General features: G+C 49.6%; 1 protein-coding gene across 1 annotated transcript; it reads left to right on the top strand.

The window, feature by feature from the left end:
- Positions 1-4,936: 4,936 nt before the first annotated feature.
- On the top strand, positions 4,937-6,025 carry LOC309599456 (4-galactosyl-N-acetylglucosaminide 3-alpha-L-fucosyltransferase FUT6-like; the record flags this gene model as incomplete). Its single annotated transcript, XM_082330939.1, has 1 exon — positions 4,937-6,025. One exon carries the CDS (start codon positions 4,937-4,939, stop codon positions 6,023-6,025), a length of 1,089 nt encoding a protein of 362 aa, XP_082187065.1.
- Positions 6,026-15,452: the final 9,427 nt, after the last annotated feature.

Genomic DNA, 15,452 nt, shown 5'->3' on the forward strand with positions numbered 1-15,452 from the left:
AAATGTTCTGCAAGAGATGAGCAGGCAGCAGTTGGAGACCGCAGCTGTGAGTGCCCCAGGCAGAGCTCCCTGGTGAGCCTTCGCAAAGGAATTCTGCGTTCCTCCCATTGCTTTGCCCTGCTCTTACTCTTTGCAGTCAGCCCAAAGCGACGAACAGGGAAATGTAGTGTTGTTCCCTTATAGATTCTGCACAAGCTTTTCAAAGGAATTGGAGATACACAGAGCCCTTTTCCCAGTTAATTTTAACGCAAACATTAAACGCCTTGATACTAGCAGAGATATATTGCTGATGGGGCTGTGAGTCATGTGCCCTGTCCTCTTAGAGCCTCTGTCTTTTCTTGGGACAAGGTGTCTGATTAGATAAATGCCTCCAAGAACTCACCCCTCAGCTGTAGCCCTGGGTTATGGCTTTTCCTCACACGCTACATATGCAACAGGAAACTAAATGGAGCCAGGGCACAGGTCTAAACATCACCTCATTATCATCTGTACTGCACACACCTTGGCACAATTTTAGCCCATGCCAAACAGCGCCCTTCAAACAGCATCTAGACGTGGTCCAAGGATAGCCCGGGGCAGAGACCATTCCCAGCAAAAATCCTGGATGCGGCTGCAGTTGACTGAGAAGCAGCAGGGATGGGAGTCAAGCTGGGTCACTTGGCCTCAGGGACAAAAACTAGCCTCCGGTCCATTTATTTATTAATGTAGACAAATCCAGTGCGTACGCAAATCCATTTGGTGACCTCTTTGAAGGTAAATGGTCTCAGCTGTTCACCTGCTAGCATCCCTGGGTGACCGACGTTTGCCCCGTTGGCACAGGGAGTTCAGCCCTTGCATTTTCCTGTGCTCACCTGGGCGAGAGCTCAGCATCCGAAGCTCCGCCGTCGCTCGCTGGGTCAGCGCGGGCAGTAACCAGGAAGCTTCTCCAAAACACAGCATTATTTGTCTTCAGATGTAGGGGTAACTGAGACTATTCATCATATAACAATGTCTCGTGTCAACCGCATTTGGTCCTGCCAAGTCTATTACCTGAACGGCCTCTTTGTTCTGTCTGTGCTACAATCTCACATCACCTTCTGGACTAAGTGATCTGTCACCTCACATCAGATGTGCCACTTGCAACAATTCTCAGTCCACAGCTTTGTGACTGTTTTCCATGGCTTCCCCCCACTTGCTTATTTGTTTCATTTACATTAATTACCCCTGCTGAATTTAAGTTCCTTATGGTCCTGGTTTTCAGAGGTCTACAGGTTTTCAGGGTTTACAAAAGTCTTGAATTTTTCACCTGCCTGAAGCCTCTTATCTGGTGCTACAGGATCCTTCAACTCAGGGCTTCCTGTGGTGCTGGGGAACTCAAATCTTCTTTCTCCTCTACAGCCTTGAGTATAATTGCATCTGGGGACATCTGGGCATGCAGGGTCTTCATCTGTGCTGCTGGCTGCAGAGCTCACGGACCCTCAGCAAGAAAGCCGGCTAATGCCTGAACTTCACGACTGCATCTACCCTTGTAGGACAAGTCTGTTCTCCTGAGGCTAACCAGTGTGGCTGGGCCGTGTTCATGTTAGCGAAATCCTTTTGCCACCACGGAGTGGCCACATGCAGGCTACCTGTAGGGAATGGTTGCTTGCCCTGGTGACTCCCAAATTGCACTTGGGTCACATTTGGCATAGCACTAGCTGGATCATGCCAAAGCTGGGCCATGGACCATTCCATATTTCAGCCTCTAGGTGAATTAATTCCAGAGCCTGTGCCCTCGTATTGTTTAAGTTACTAGTATAGGTGTAGCCTGTGCCATCGGGAAAAGGCAAGAAGTCACAGTTTCTCAACCGTGGAATTTCTAGGCAGAGCCGTTGAATGGCTGGTACCTTCTCAGGCCCAGGTGAGGAGCCATGAGACCTCAGGCTGCCTGGGTCACCCTGGGCTGAGCAAACCGTGAGTTATGGCCTCCATCCCTCATGCTGTGGTACATTCTTTGCTCTCACCTGCGCTGGAGTGCTCCCAAGTCTGCAGGAGGCACCTGGATACACTTCAGGTGACCTCCAGCTCTGTCCCAGGAAACACACACCTGCTGGCAGAAGGCCTGGAAATGTAAAATCTTCCACCCTGTATTGCCCATTTACAGTCCCCTTGCCCACCCAAAACACCCCAAACCTGCATTAAAATTCTTTCTGTGAATTTAATTACAGACCAACAATCCATATTTACAGTGAATATATCTAAGCCTGATAATAACACATAATGGCTTTTTTATATCCCAGCCAAGTGCAGCCAAGCTCGAGGCAAGATCAGTTCACTCCGGCCATAGCAAACAAACCACCTCTCCATGTCCACGGGCCGTGATGTACAATGCTTATTCACCTGCGCTGGAGACGCTCCAAAGCGTGGTCTGCGGTGCTGGACACAGGAGGGATCCCCCAGACAGTCTTGCTCAAGTGCCTGTCTACTCTGAAGCTCATGGTGATTGCTGAAGCCACCAGTCCCAAGATGTGCTTTAGCTCGAGATCCTGGAAAGGTGACAAGGAGATGTGGCCTGGCGTGGGGATGGAGGCAGCTGTGCCATGAAGCCCGTTAGCTGGCAGGGGGACTTGCAGACCTGATGCCTACACCTCTAATCCATGCCACCTTTGCTCGTCCTTCCCAAACAGAGCTGTCCTCCTGCGACACAAGGTGGAGAAGAAAGCATATCAGAAGCAAATCCGGTGGGCTGAGACTGGCAAAAGAAGCAGACCAGTGCATGTGCAGAGGTGCTTTCAGTGGTAAGGTATGCTTTAACCACAAACACCGTCTGGGCTGCTTTATTTGATCGTTCCTTAATTTGTCAAAGAGGAATCTGTCCTGGCTTTATTACAGCTTTTATTATTGGGTGACGTGTTTCTGGTGGTAGCGACTGGCACGCGCAGCTCAAGATGCGGAGGAACACCTGGAACACGCCGCCGATCCCTCCCTGCGTCTGCACTCTCCTTTCTTCTCCTCTTTTCCTGGTTGTGTCATCCACTTCAGCGCTCACCTTCACGGTGCACTTTCTCACCAGGACCAAGCCTGGAGGTGAGTTGCAACAGTCCTTTCTCTTTTCAATAGCTATTGGAGGAGGAACCTGACTCGGGCTGCGAGAGAGAGGCACCGGGTACGGGAGGGAGGGGGTCTGCAGACATCAGTTTTCGCCTCTGATTGCAGGGAGGCATTGCTTCCCTCTCTATTTATTATTTATCCCTCTCTGATATACAAGATAAGAGGTGATAGGTGCCACACCCACCAGCTTCTGCTGGAAATCCTCTTGTTGTAAGGGATCTTACAACTACCCATAAGACCATGGTGGGGTGCAGGTTGGTGCTATATGGGTTTCTTTGTCCTTAGGTCAATGCTGCAAATAAGAGGGGGAGGCCTTTGGTGGCTTCCTTGGAGGCGTCTGTAGCCTTTGGGCACATTCCGACTTCTCCATGCCCCCACCCTTTTGGTCCCCCTCTGCCCTCGTGACATTTCTGCCCACCCCAGACATGGTAAAGTGGGGGACCCCAGCCTCGCCATTTTATATCTATGTTTTTATGGCTATATGCTTTTAATCTCTATAGCTTTATAAATGCATATATATATATATATATAAAATATATATATTCACAGCTATACCTATACAGAAGAATATATAAATCAGTATATCTCTATCATAGAATCATAGAATCCTAGAATGGTTTGGGTTGGAAGGGACCTTGAAGATCATCCAGTTCCAAGCCCCCTGCCACGGGCAGGGACACCTTCCACTAGAGCAGGCCCCATCCAGCCTGGCCTTAGTCTAAATAAATAAATAAAATTATAAATGATAAAATTATAAAACTATAAATTATAAATTAATATCTAAATAAATAGATGTATATCTTTGTACACTCCTTAATGTATATTTCTATATATTGTATAGAAGTACAAAATATACATTTATATACAACATATATATTGTATAGAAATGTATATATTTTTATATATGAGCACTTCGCAGTCCAAAGAAGGCAGGCAGCCAATCACAAGGCTGCTTTCTGGTCCAAAGGAAGTGGGCAGCCAATCACAGGGCTGCCTGAGAACATGTGGGGGAATGACACCGTCAAAAGTGGTGGTCTCCCATGGGGGAGGACGTGGCGGTCCTTTTGTGATGTGCTTCAGGCTACACTGGTAGCTAGTCCTGCGCACCAATCACAGGGCTGCCTGAGAATATGTGGGAATGACGGTGTCACGAAGTGGCTGTCAGCCAATCACAGAGCAGTATGATGTTTAAAAGAACGGGCAGCTCCCTGCTGTACAATGGTGGTACCCTGTCCTAAAATGGTGGCCAAAACAAGATGGCAGCCCCATGGAGGGAGAGGAAAGGCCTTCCGGGTCTGATGTACTTATGGGTGAACCGGAAGGGGTGGCTGGTCCTGCAGCCAATCACAACAGAGCACATGACTGGAAGAGGGGGCGTGACTTCTGGGAGGGGGCGGGATTTGTGGCAGAAGCTGGTGGGCGTGGCACCCATCACTCCCTCGCCTGTCTCTCAGTGGTGCCTGTGGCGCTTCTGCCTCCTCTCAGGTCCCCGAGGTCACAGGTCTCCCCGCGACGGAGCGTCCCGAGGAACCCGCCACGAGCCGCTCGCGGCTCTTCTGGGAAATGAGGGGGGAGAAGAAGGGGCTGACGAGGAAAGGCAGTGGGTGGTGATGGAGGGGAGCCTGGGGTCTGTGGAAGGGCGGCTGCACCCTGCGGGTGAGCGTGTGTGTAAGCGCCTTGTCTACGGCACTCTAGAGAGCCATACTTTTCTTTCTGCAAAGAGGCGGCTGGAGGTAAATGTATTTCAGGTCTTCACGCTGTCCCCTGAGCCCCTGTGCGTACCTCCCTGCCAAACTGTGTGCCCAGAGCCGCCTCCCTGCTGGGGTCAGCGTGCACCCGTCACTTGTCCTGTCTGCGGTGTTTGCAGATGGAGCTCATGGAAGGGAAGAAGATCTTCTGCAAGAAACTCCTCACCTTCTTCCTCTTCAGCTTCATCTTCAGCTCCTGTCTCTTCGTTTCTCTTCGTAAGTTCAGGACTTCTGAGCCAGAGCATTACGATTCCAGTCCCTCTGCACAAGTGGCCCATGCTGGAAACGCCAGCACCCCACCGAAGGGTGAACACAGGCTGACCATCCTGCTGTGGAAGTGGCCGTTTGGGCACCACTTTCATTTCACAAACTGCTCGGAGCTCTACAGCACCCCGGACTGCCATTTCACCGTCAACCACAGCTGGTCCCAAAAGGCTGATGCTGTGATTATGCATCACAGGGATGTGTGCAGGGACAGGGAGGGGCTGGCCCAGCTCCCCAGACTCCCTTTCCAGCGCTGGATCTGGTTCAACCTGGAGTCCCCAAGTCACTCTCCAAACTTAGGCGCCATGGACAACCTCTTCAACCTGACTATGTCTTACCGGAGAGACTCGGACATCTTCATCCCTTATGGGGAGCTACAGCTCCTTGGCCAGCCCCAACCCCTCAGAATCCCACCCAAGACCAAGCTCGTGGCCTGGGTAATCAGCAACTGGAGAGCAGGCTCCCACCGGGTGAAGTACTACCAGGAGCTGAAGAAACACATCACTGTGGACGTCTATGGGCGACATCACTTGCCCCTGCCCTGGGACAAGCTCCTTCCCACTGTGTCCCAGTACAACTTCTACCTGGCTTTTGAGAACTCGCAGCATGAAGACTACATCACTGAGAAGCTCTGGAGGAACGCCTTGTCCTCTGGCACTGTCCCTGTTGTGCTGGGGCCTCCTCGAGAAAACTACGAGCGCTTCTTGCCCCCTGACTCATTCATCCATGTCGATGACTTTGCCAGTGCTGGGGACCTGGCGCGGTACCTGTGGGAGCTGAGCAAGGATGCCGAGCGATACCAGCGCTACTTCCAGTGGCGCAAGTGGTTGAAACCCGTGGTGGAGGCCGACTGGGCCCGGCATGTCTGCAGAGCTTGTCACTTCTTGCAGATGACGGAGGCCAGGTACCAGGTTGTACCTGATCTGTCTGAGTGGTTCGTGTAACTGCTGTTTGCTCAGCTCTCTGCTGCGCTGCAATCATTTTGTCCTCGCTGGCAGGTTGCAATTTCACGGGATAATTGAACTTGATGGAAGTGGAGGGACAAGAGGAGCTTTGAAGTGAACAAGGACAAGGAAGCAATTAGGTGTTTGTATGTCTTTGTCTTACTGGAGAATAGACTGTCAGATAGAGTAGTACATTGGCTTTTTGGCTGATCTATTAGTTACCTGAACAACTTGTTATGCTGGCTGCAGCTTGGTCTTTGGAGACGGTCACCTTCAGTCTCTGCAAACAATTCTGGATCAGCTCCACAGGTTGGAGAGCCGAAGCAAGTGGCCAAGAGGGGAAGGTGAAATAGCAATACCCACCTTAAATCTGTTTCAGGGACTTTGTACTGTGCAAAGCTGCGGCTTGAAGGGGCGGCCACACCACGAGGCTGCTGCTGCAGGAGGAACTGGCCACGCTTCTCTCTCCCAGCCCTGCAGCCCCAGTCCTGCCCTTGCTCTGCCTCAGGCTCTCCCTGACTGCCTTTGGGGTGCTGCATCAGGATGCTAAACGGGCAGAAAACAACTCAATTTATTTTACAAGGCTGTTTTTTGGACAGGTTAGCAAGCCAGTGTGGGTTTGAGGAGGGGTGTGACAGCAGCAGACTGGTGCAGGTAAGGTGTGGGGTGCCAAGGATGCCCCTGAAAGAACCGTAAGTTTTAGTGCCTCGAACATCGCAACTTCTGGCATTGGCTGATGCCTCCGAGCCACGTGTTTAAAAAGCAGTGAATAATTTGCCTTTATTGAGCTTCCTGCTGCTGTTCAGGTCGTATCACTGGAAATTGTTTCCTTTTCAGGTTGGGGGAGCCCCATTGCATGGAGTTGGCAGACACGGCTGTGCCCTTCCAGGCTCCCTGCCAATACCTCTGGACATTCAGTTTGTCTTCCTGACTGCTACTGATCCCTGAGCTGAACTTTTCAAAGGTCTGTCCTTACCCCAGGATGTTTCCATGAGGAAAATCAGCTCAGAGTCCAGCAATACATACAGAGAGACAATTGTTTTCTCCATCAGCAGCATTTAGCAAACATTTCCAAAGAATCCCCTCTGCATTTCCTCCCGCAGTCATTCTGTAGAAGAAGGACCATCAGCAAGACCTTGTCTTTAGCATTGCGAGTCCCTAATTTTCATTAGTAACCTTCATCACCTTTGGTTTTTCTCCGCTTTGCAGATTGGTTGAATACATTGATCAGCACAAGCCTAAGAAGAAATCCTTCTCTCTGAAATCTGAACCTTTATCCCTCTCATCTTTTTCCTGTCCTCCTAACAGTACCTGTCTAGATGAGCCCTTCCTGAGGCTGCTTGGTTTCTTGAAGAGTCCTTGCTGGACCTTAGCGAACCCCTTTGGAAATGCAAGTAGAAAAATGTGCCACATCTTCCTTAGCCGTGTGCTTGCTGGCTGCTCCAAAGAAGAGCAATAAATTTGCGAGGCATCAATTTTTATTGCCAAATAATTGTCCATGCTTCTGCCTCTGCCTTGTCTGCCTGCAGACACACATCTCTCTCCTCCTTTAGCATGTAGCTGTCGTCAACCGACCGTGGTGCTCTTCCCATCTTTAGAGCCGGTTCAGTTCAGAGCAGCTGGAGAAATTTAAGACTGTAACATTACTGATTGAGCTGATATGGATGTGGATAAGGGATAAATAATATTCTGCAGGTGAGCTCTATGAACAGTCTCTTCCTGTCAGTGGGTGGCACGGGGGAGTTGGGATGGACGGTCACTCGTTTCACTGCTCCTGCTAGATTTGGAGGATGACGCCTGTCCCTGGGCTAAATCCTTCCACCTCGAGACTTCCACTGGGAAGACTTCAGCTTTGAGCGTTGGCCTCCGGAGCTGCCTTTTGCTGGCATTGCCAGCAAAACCAATTACAAAACAGAGTGGCTGGTTAAACTGAGCGGCGACGGAGCACCACGTGGGGGCACAAAGTCCAGCTGCTTGGAAAGGGTGCGCCATTTGAAAAACCAATTGCAAATTTCCAGGAGCTGCTGGAGACGACCCATGCTGCATGCGTGAACGCAGCCAAGAGGAGTTTGCTCTTGGCTTTAGCCAATGTCATGAAAAGCCTTCCCAGGAAGAAACCACAGTGAAGAAGCCCCATGACCATGTTCAGTTCACCTGAAATAGTTTTCTGTAGCCCGTTTTGAAGGGACGTACTGCAGGGAAGGGGAGTTCCTGGGGGGTGGCGATGCAGGGTGTGTTGGGGCAGGGCCGCTGTCTCCAGGGGGTTTAGATGTCTCTTGCAGCGGTGGGCGACTGCAGATACGCAGCTCCCTTGGCCAATGGGGTTTCCAACTATACAAGGTGGCATTTGCCGGGTGCAGAGCAAGTGGCTATGCATGGGCAGGGAGCTCAATTTTGCTCCCACTGGAGACTTGGTGATGATGTTTATTGAGATCACCCTGTGCATTAAATAGACATCTTAATAAGCAGGCAATTCAATTCCCGCTTGGATCTCATTCCTTTGAGCGACCTGCAGGCTCACGCTGGGGAAGCAAATGCTGGTGACCAGGAGCTTCAATCCATCCCCCTCAAGACCTGTTTTTGGATAGCCCCGACCCTGTCATTTGAGTTGGGCTCAAGACTGCCCAGGGTCCTCTGGAAGGAAACGCACCCTAGGCTCTCTGAAATTCTCCTTAATAAATGGACTAGCAACAAGTAAATATTATCAACAGTTATCAAAGCAGATTGAGTGGCAAATTACAATGCAGCAATGTCATTAAAAAGGCTTAATTAGTTTGGCTCTTTTGCATGCCTTTTTGAGTACTAGAGCATGTATAATGTATATACATGTACAGTGCAGTTCATGTACCTCATGCTCCTAACTTCAACCTCCTTTCAACTTCAAAGGTAAGAAAGAAAATCTCTTGTTTCTGAGGAAGGCACTAGATGAGATATCAAAAGGGTGAGACGTGACTGCTGAAATGACTGAACCTTTTCTCATCCAGGAGCAACACTGCTGCAAAAAAACTGGGGGAAGAAGAAGCCTCTCCAAAGCTTATACACGGAAGGCACGAAGCATGGTCGAAGCTGCCCAGCCACCCCAGGCTGAGATGCCTTGCCATGCAGATTGACCCCATCAGAGCTGGCACTGGTGGCATTTTCTTTGGTGACGACGCACTCTGGGAACAAGGAAACACCAACATTTTTGCACCATTGTGCTGGGAAGAGACTGGATGGGGAAAGTCCCTCTGGTGTAGGGCTGGGAAGGGAGCCGGCTGCGGGAAAGAGGGGAAGGGGAGGGACTGAACCCAAAGCAAATGCTAGGGGAGCACAAAAAAAAAATTAAATTTGGAAATTTTCAGTTGAGGTCAACCTGAAACATGTAAATCATGTGCTGAGGGGTGGGGAAGAGCCAGATTGAAACTCAGTGTAGTTTTTAAGTGGAAAGAAATGCCTTTCCAAACTTGAAAAGCTCCCCGATGGAAATGCTGAAGCGAAACCCCAGGCTAGGGAGGGTTTTCTCTTAAGCAGAACGACGAGTATTTCTGCAAAGCAGAACAATTTCCACGGCCGATGGCAAACGACAGACACAGAGCAGTGGCCAGCCTCGAGGTGGCCGCGTCCTGTGACACAGAGGGCTGGGACGCAGATGGAGGGGGATGTTGAAGGCAGGAGAGCACCTGAAAGAGCCCTGGGCTCCTTGGCACAGGGGACCATGGGGATGGGGCTCGACAAATACATTTAGTAGACATCTTGCATGCAAAAGGGCCAATTCTCCCAAATTCGGGCTATTTACCCTTGTGGAAAACCCCTTTTCCAACTACGGGGGAAGTCAAAGATAATCTTTCCATCCCTGCTAATGCCTCCTGCTGCTGCAGCCTCTCCAGCCGTGGCCGGGGAGCATTTTGGGAGCACCCGCTCGGCCAGACAGCTGCAAGAGATCTCCAGTTTTCTCTTGCCAGCCTCCCAAGCCTGATTCCCTTTGCTTCCAAGACCTGGAGTCATTTAACACCTATTAAAAAGAGATTAGTCCTGTAGGTTTTTGGACTCTCTTAACTGGGGACTGGCAGCACCAGGGTTATCGGCTCTCTCCTTTTGTGATTGAGCCTGGGGTTATTTTGACAGGTCAAGGCCACCCAGGCTTGTCAGCCTCATCCCTCTCCTGGGTCCAAGGGCTGCTTGGGGACCTGGATGAGCCTTGGGGAGAGCAGCAGGGGTCTTGCTGACCCCGAGGCTGGCCAGCCTTTGAGGCTGCAGGAGCAAAGGCAAAATAAATATGCAGGGGACAGATTTATGAATGTTGACCTCACCCTCATCCCCCAAATTGTGCTGCAGCATTCAAGAGGGTGACCAAAATATGAATTTTAGTTCTGCTGAAGCATTCAGGGCTGGGCAAACCATGGGATGTTAGGAGCTTGCACCCAGCCAGGCTTAAGCCATGGTCCTTGAAGAGGGGACGTGGGGTTGGCAGGACAAAAATATTGCATTAAACCTTCCCCTCCTCTAAGCGTCGGCTCGGTGCTGCCGCGGCCTGGGGAGGGGATGCCTGTGGGCGACGTGGAGCCACACACAGCCTGATTTTGTTAGGGGCTGGGAAAGCTGACACCGCACTTGGGAAACTCTGTAAGGGGGCACTTCATTGAGGGAAACATCTGGATGTGTGCACCGCAGGGGCCCGGGGCTGGGAGACCGTGCTGAGAAGTCACAGTCTGGCTTTTCCTGAAACACCGGTGCTGGGGTTTGCAGCCTCCTTGCTGAAGGGGGTTCCCCCCTCCACACCCAGTTGGAGTCACCGGCACGAGGGGCTGCTTCAGTCCCTTGCAGAGAAGATGTGAAAACACTGCGTTTGCCCCCAAACCTCTCATCTTTTTACCCAAAGGTGGTAGGAGACAGGTTGAAGTGTTCCCAGCCGATGCTTTTGGGCAGAGATGATCCAAAAAGCAGAGAAGGGGAGAGCTTTACAGGGGTATTTCCCCAAGAGGTGAGAAAGGGACTGCTCCTCATGGGAAACCAGGGAGATAATAATGTTGAAAATGGAGTTTTTGGAGCAGTGTCTGACCTCTGCTCTGCAGAGACACCAGGGCCGGAGGGGAGCCAAGAGGAGAGGCAAACCTTGGGAGAAACACAAATCCTCACCAAGCCCGGCTCAGCAGGGCTTTGCATTTGGGGAAGGGAAGAGAAAAGGCTCAGATACACCAAAATCCTGAAAACATCAGCTGGAGCCTTACAAGCTCCAGAGTTCCACCATCACTGGCTTTGTCCTGGGTGTGTGAAGGCGCCTGAACAAATCCTCTAAACAAATGACTTCCAGCTTTCCCGAGCCTACGGGCAGGTACCCCCTGTGCTTTGGAAACCTCCTCCTCGTTTTGTCCGGAGAGGCTGGGAGGGGGACCATCGAACTATTCAGACTCTGTTTTCTCCACGGCTGTCCAGCACCGCGAGCTCCCTCCTTCCCTTGGGGCAAAACCCCAGCAGCAGCTGAAGCAACGAATATGGTTCCCAGGCGTCACGTTTTTGGTAGTACTACCAGCGATATTGGGAGAGAAATCACCATAGATATGGGTTTGGTGGTTGGTTGGGTTTGTTTATTTTTTTAAGACTTGCAAACTGCACACTCTTGTCTTCACTTTTATTTTGTGTTTTCCAGTTTGAAGTTGGGCTGGGTTTATTTTCCCATGGTTTTTCTTACTGGGAGGTAATTTTGAGAAGCTCAAACTGAGCGATGGGGTTGAGCCCTCTCAGCATCCCATTTCCCGCCTATTACTTTTTCCATTTAAAAATGAACAAATGAACACAGAATGTCATTTGAGAGCTGGGATTTTTAAGCTGGGGCTTTAAAGCAAGCACCAGCCAGTGAAAATCTCCCACTTACAGTATGAAAGTTGGCAACATCCACCTCATCTCCAAGAAATTGCACCCAAAATCATCCCTGGTCCCAGCCCGGCAGCACGTCCTGGCTTCATGCTGTTGCCTGCAATCGTTGTTTTCTTTCTTTTTTTTTTTTTTTGCACTCTTGGAGGAGTCAGATTTTCCAAGCAGCCCTCTCCAATTTGGTCATTAAAGCTTCATTTTGTCTTTTTGTTTTTGTCTTTTTTTTTTTTTTCTCTTTTTTTTTGACAGGCTGGCAGCAGGATCACAGCTTTTCTCAGTTTCTGGAGCGCACACGTACACACATGCACGCATGCGTGCGCACACGCAAAGATTTATGAGTCTCAAAAGATGCTTCATAAAATATTTACAAAGTGGAGCTTCGAGCGTGAATGTTTGACTCGGCCGCGAGCCGTCCACGGCTGTCAGGCCTCTGGGTGGCATGAGGGGGGAATATAAACAGACCTTTTTTTCCATTCCGAAAAAAACACTATAAACCTTTGTGGTTCAAAAGCATTTTAGCTTCTTTTTTTTTTTTTTTTTCTTTCTTCCCAGTTGTTCCCCGTTGTCCGCTGCCAAGCCCGGCAGAGCGGCTCGCTGGCTCCGCTCGGGATGGTGTGTTTTGCAAACAAATGCAGAAAATTGTACCCGCTCTCACCACGGGCACTAGATAGTTTCAGCCTATTTTTCAGTGAAAAAAACAAAAAAATCATATTTTTCTGGACAGATTGGGGTGGGGAGGTTAGTGCTTTCAAAGGACATGGGTGCAGGCATTTCCCTGCATCAGAGACACTGATGCTCTGCATGGTAAATGCCCTAAGGTGTGTTAAATGGGGGTAATGTGTCTTAAAATGGGGTAATATGTGTTAATTGGGGGTAATGTGTGTTCAGTGGGGTTAATGTGTGTTAACTGGAGATAACGTGTGTTAACTGGGGGGTAGCACATGTTAAACTGGGGCAATGAACACTTTAAAGGCGTCAACGTCTGTTAAATGGGGTTAATGTGTGCTAAAATGGGGCTTATAACAGCAGGGCACCTCTGGCTTTTGTCCCCAGCGGAGCTACTGGAAACCAGTAGCAGGGAGCAGGAGCTGGGCTGGGACTGGTGCGTGTGCGGCGGCAGCGTTGGTGCCAACGCTTCCATTTTCCGCAGCTTTGAAACGTGTTTGCGTCCTGAACTTGGCTGGGCTTTCAAATTGCAAGATTTCACCCAAAACAAAATATTAACCACCATAATCATCCTAATAAGAAGAGCAACAAAAACCCCAGCCAATGCCTGCTGCTGACTTTGAGATGTTTTCCCTATAAAATAAAATATGTTTCTAACCTCAGCACTGCTTCCAGATGAGCAACTGAAACTTTTTTCTGGCTGACCTTATCAAAACCTCGTGTTTTCTTTTCCTTTTCTTTTTTTTTTTGACGTGATTTTGCCAGAATTGGCACGTCTTTCAGCCAACCCAATTGGAAGCGCCTTTATAAGAAGGGGGCAAAGATGATTATTTCTGTGGCTAAACCAGCCCAGACGTACGCAGGCAATGACCCAGGTCCTGGGAAGGTCTCAAATCGTTGGTTTGCATAAATATAGTTTTGCAGCAGATGAAAATGAAAGAAATGGGGCTGTTTGCAGGTGTGCATGGAGATTTCTGCAGGAAACTGGAAAATAAAGCCAGTGCCATCCTTTGGCCCTCTCTGCTCTCCCAAAAGAAAAGCCAAATTCCCCCTGTCCCTGGCCATCCCCATCGCCAGGTTGGGGACATCACATCACTCTGCCATCGCTCACCCATAGGCAGCAGTGAAAGACGATGACCAGAGCGAAATCAATATAATCCTCCTTTTATTTTCACTTTGTCAGGAGTATGTAACAGCATCACACCCGAGTTTATGTTTGTTTAAAAAAAATAATGTCATACTGCATTTTTTTTCCCAACGTTCAGAATAAATGGTAAAAATGTAATAAATGTAAACTGCACTTGGCACCATTTGGATCAATAAATAAAATAAAAAAAAAAAAAGAGAGAGAGAAAGAACGCATTACGTAGATGGCACACTATGGTATCTAAATAAATAACATAAGTTACTTCGAATAAATAGAGAGTATCTAAAATATAGATGCATTGCATCAATTTCTGCAGATGGTCGGTCAGACCCGACAATACCAGAAGGGAAACGGGTTGATCCGGACGGTGCCGAGCGGAGCTGCGGGCTGGACCGTGGGCTCCCACCCTGCTCCCACCGACGGTGGTGAAACAAGTCTCCTTTTTTTCCTTTTTTTTCCTTTTTTTTCTCTTTTTCCCTCCTCTTGGGCCTGAAGTTTGAGGCTACGCCTTGTTTAACCAAGAACAAAAACATGTGGTAGCCCTATTTATGAAGGGAAGAAGGCTGAGGTTTTGAATACCACCGAAAAATAATTTGTCTTTATAAATTGGGAAAGTGATTTCTTCCCAGTAAGTTTCTGGACCTGTTTAAATAAGGAACGCTCCCTTTGCCAGTGCTTCCATCGAGTGGAAACAATGATGTTAGACCCATTTTCCCCCTCACAGATACCAAATCGGGAGTAAGACCATGTCAGCAAATGGGATCCCAACCGATGCGAGTGACGGGTGGATCCGAGCCAGAGCCCGAGCCGCGGCGCTTCGGCCGCCTCCGGCACCGGCCAGCGTTACACAAACACAGGCGCGTACGTATATAGATCTGTAGAGTAAAACACAATGAAACGTCCCATAACTCATTGTCGGAGAGCCGGGATAACATAACACTCATATTTTGCGCTGTCACAACCACCAGAATAGGTTTAAACATCTCCTCGTGTTTCCAAACCTCCTGATTTTTCAAACACTGTCAAACGCCCTCATCTCCCGGGGAGCGATGCCGCTGCAAAGAGCAAAGCTGCAGCAACAGACAGGCGAGCTGCAAAAAACCCCAACCTCAAAACACCCCCCCCCCGACAGATGTTGCACGCTGTTTATTATTATTAACAATAAATAACGCATGGGATGATGAGGAAGGAGCCAGATGAGATTTTGCTGTAGCTTTGAGTAGGGAATTTTCCATCCTTTTTTGCCCTTTCTGCATTGTAGACATTCTTCCGGACAGCTCCAGCTCCTATTACAGCAGAGAGGGCTGTAGAAATGGAAAGCATTAGGGAAATATCAGCCTTTCTATTGGAACCACATTTCCATGCCCAGGCGGCAGCGAAGCGGCGCAGGACGGCACGGGCCGAGCAACGCTCCTGCAGCGGAGCCGAAGGAGCTTCATGCAGAAGACGGGCCCTGAGTGAGATGCATGGAAGAAGACATGCAAGCAAAAGCCATCCTTTGGCCACGGCCGCAATGCCCCAGCTAACCCCGAGCCTGGTCAGGGAGTTTTGCGGTTGCAAATCCCAGCTGCAACCCAGCTGCATCCCCCCCCAAAAAAAGCTAAAAAAAGAGAAAAAAAGGATCCGCTGGAGCTATTCATGTTGGTTTGTAACGCACGCATTACAGCAGAGGTTTTTCACCCAGCACGCCTGTTTTTTGGGGGTTGCAAGCTTGATTTGCACTGTGCATGGGTGCACCTGGGGGTGTTTTGCAGCTGGAAGGTG

This window comes from Platalea leucorodia (assembly GCF_965183815.1).
Source record: "Platalea leucorodia genome assembly, chromosome: 21".
Lineage (NCBI taxonomy): Eukaryota > Metazoa > Chordata > Aves > Pelecaniformes > Threskiornithidae > Platalea > Platalea leucorodia.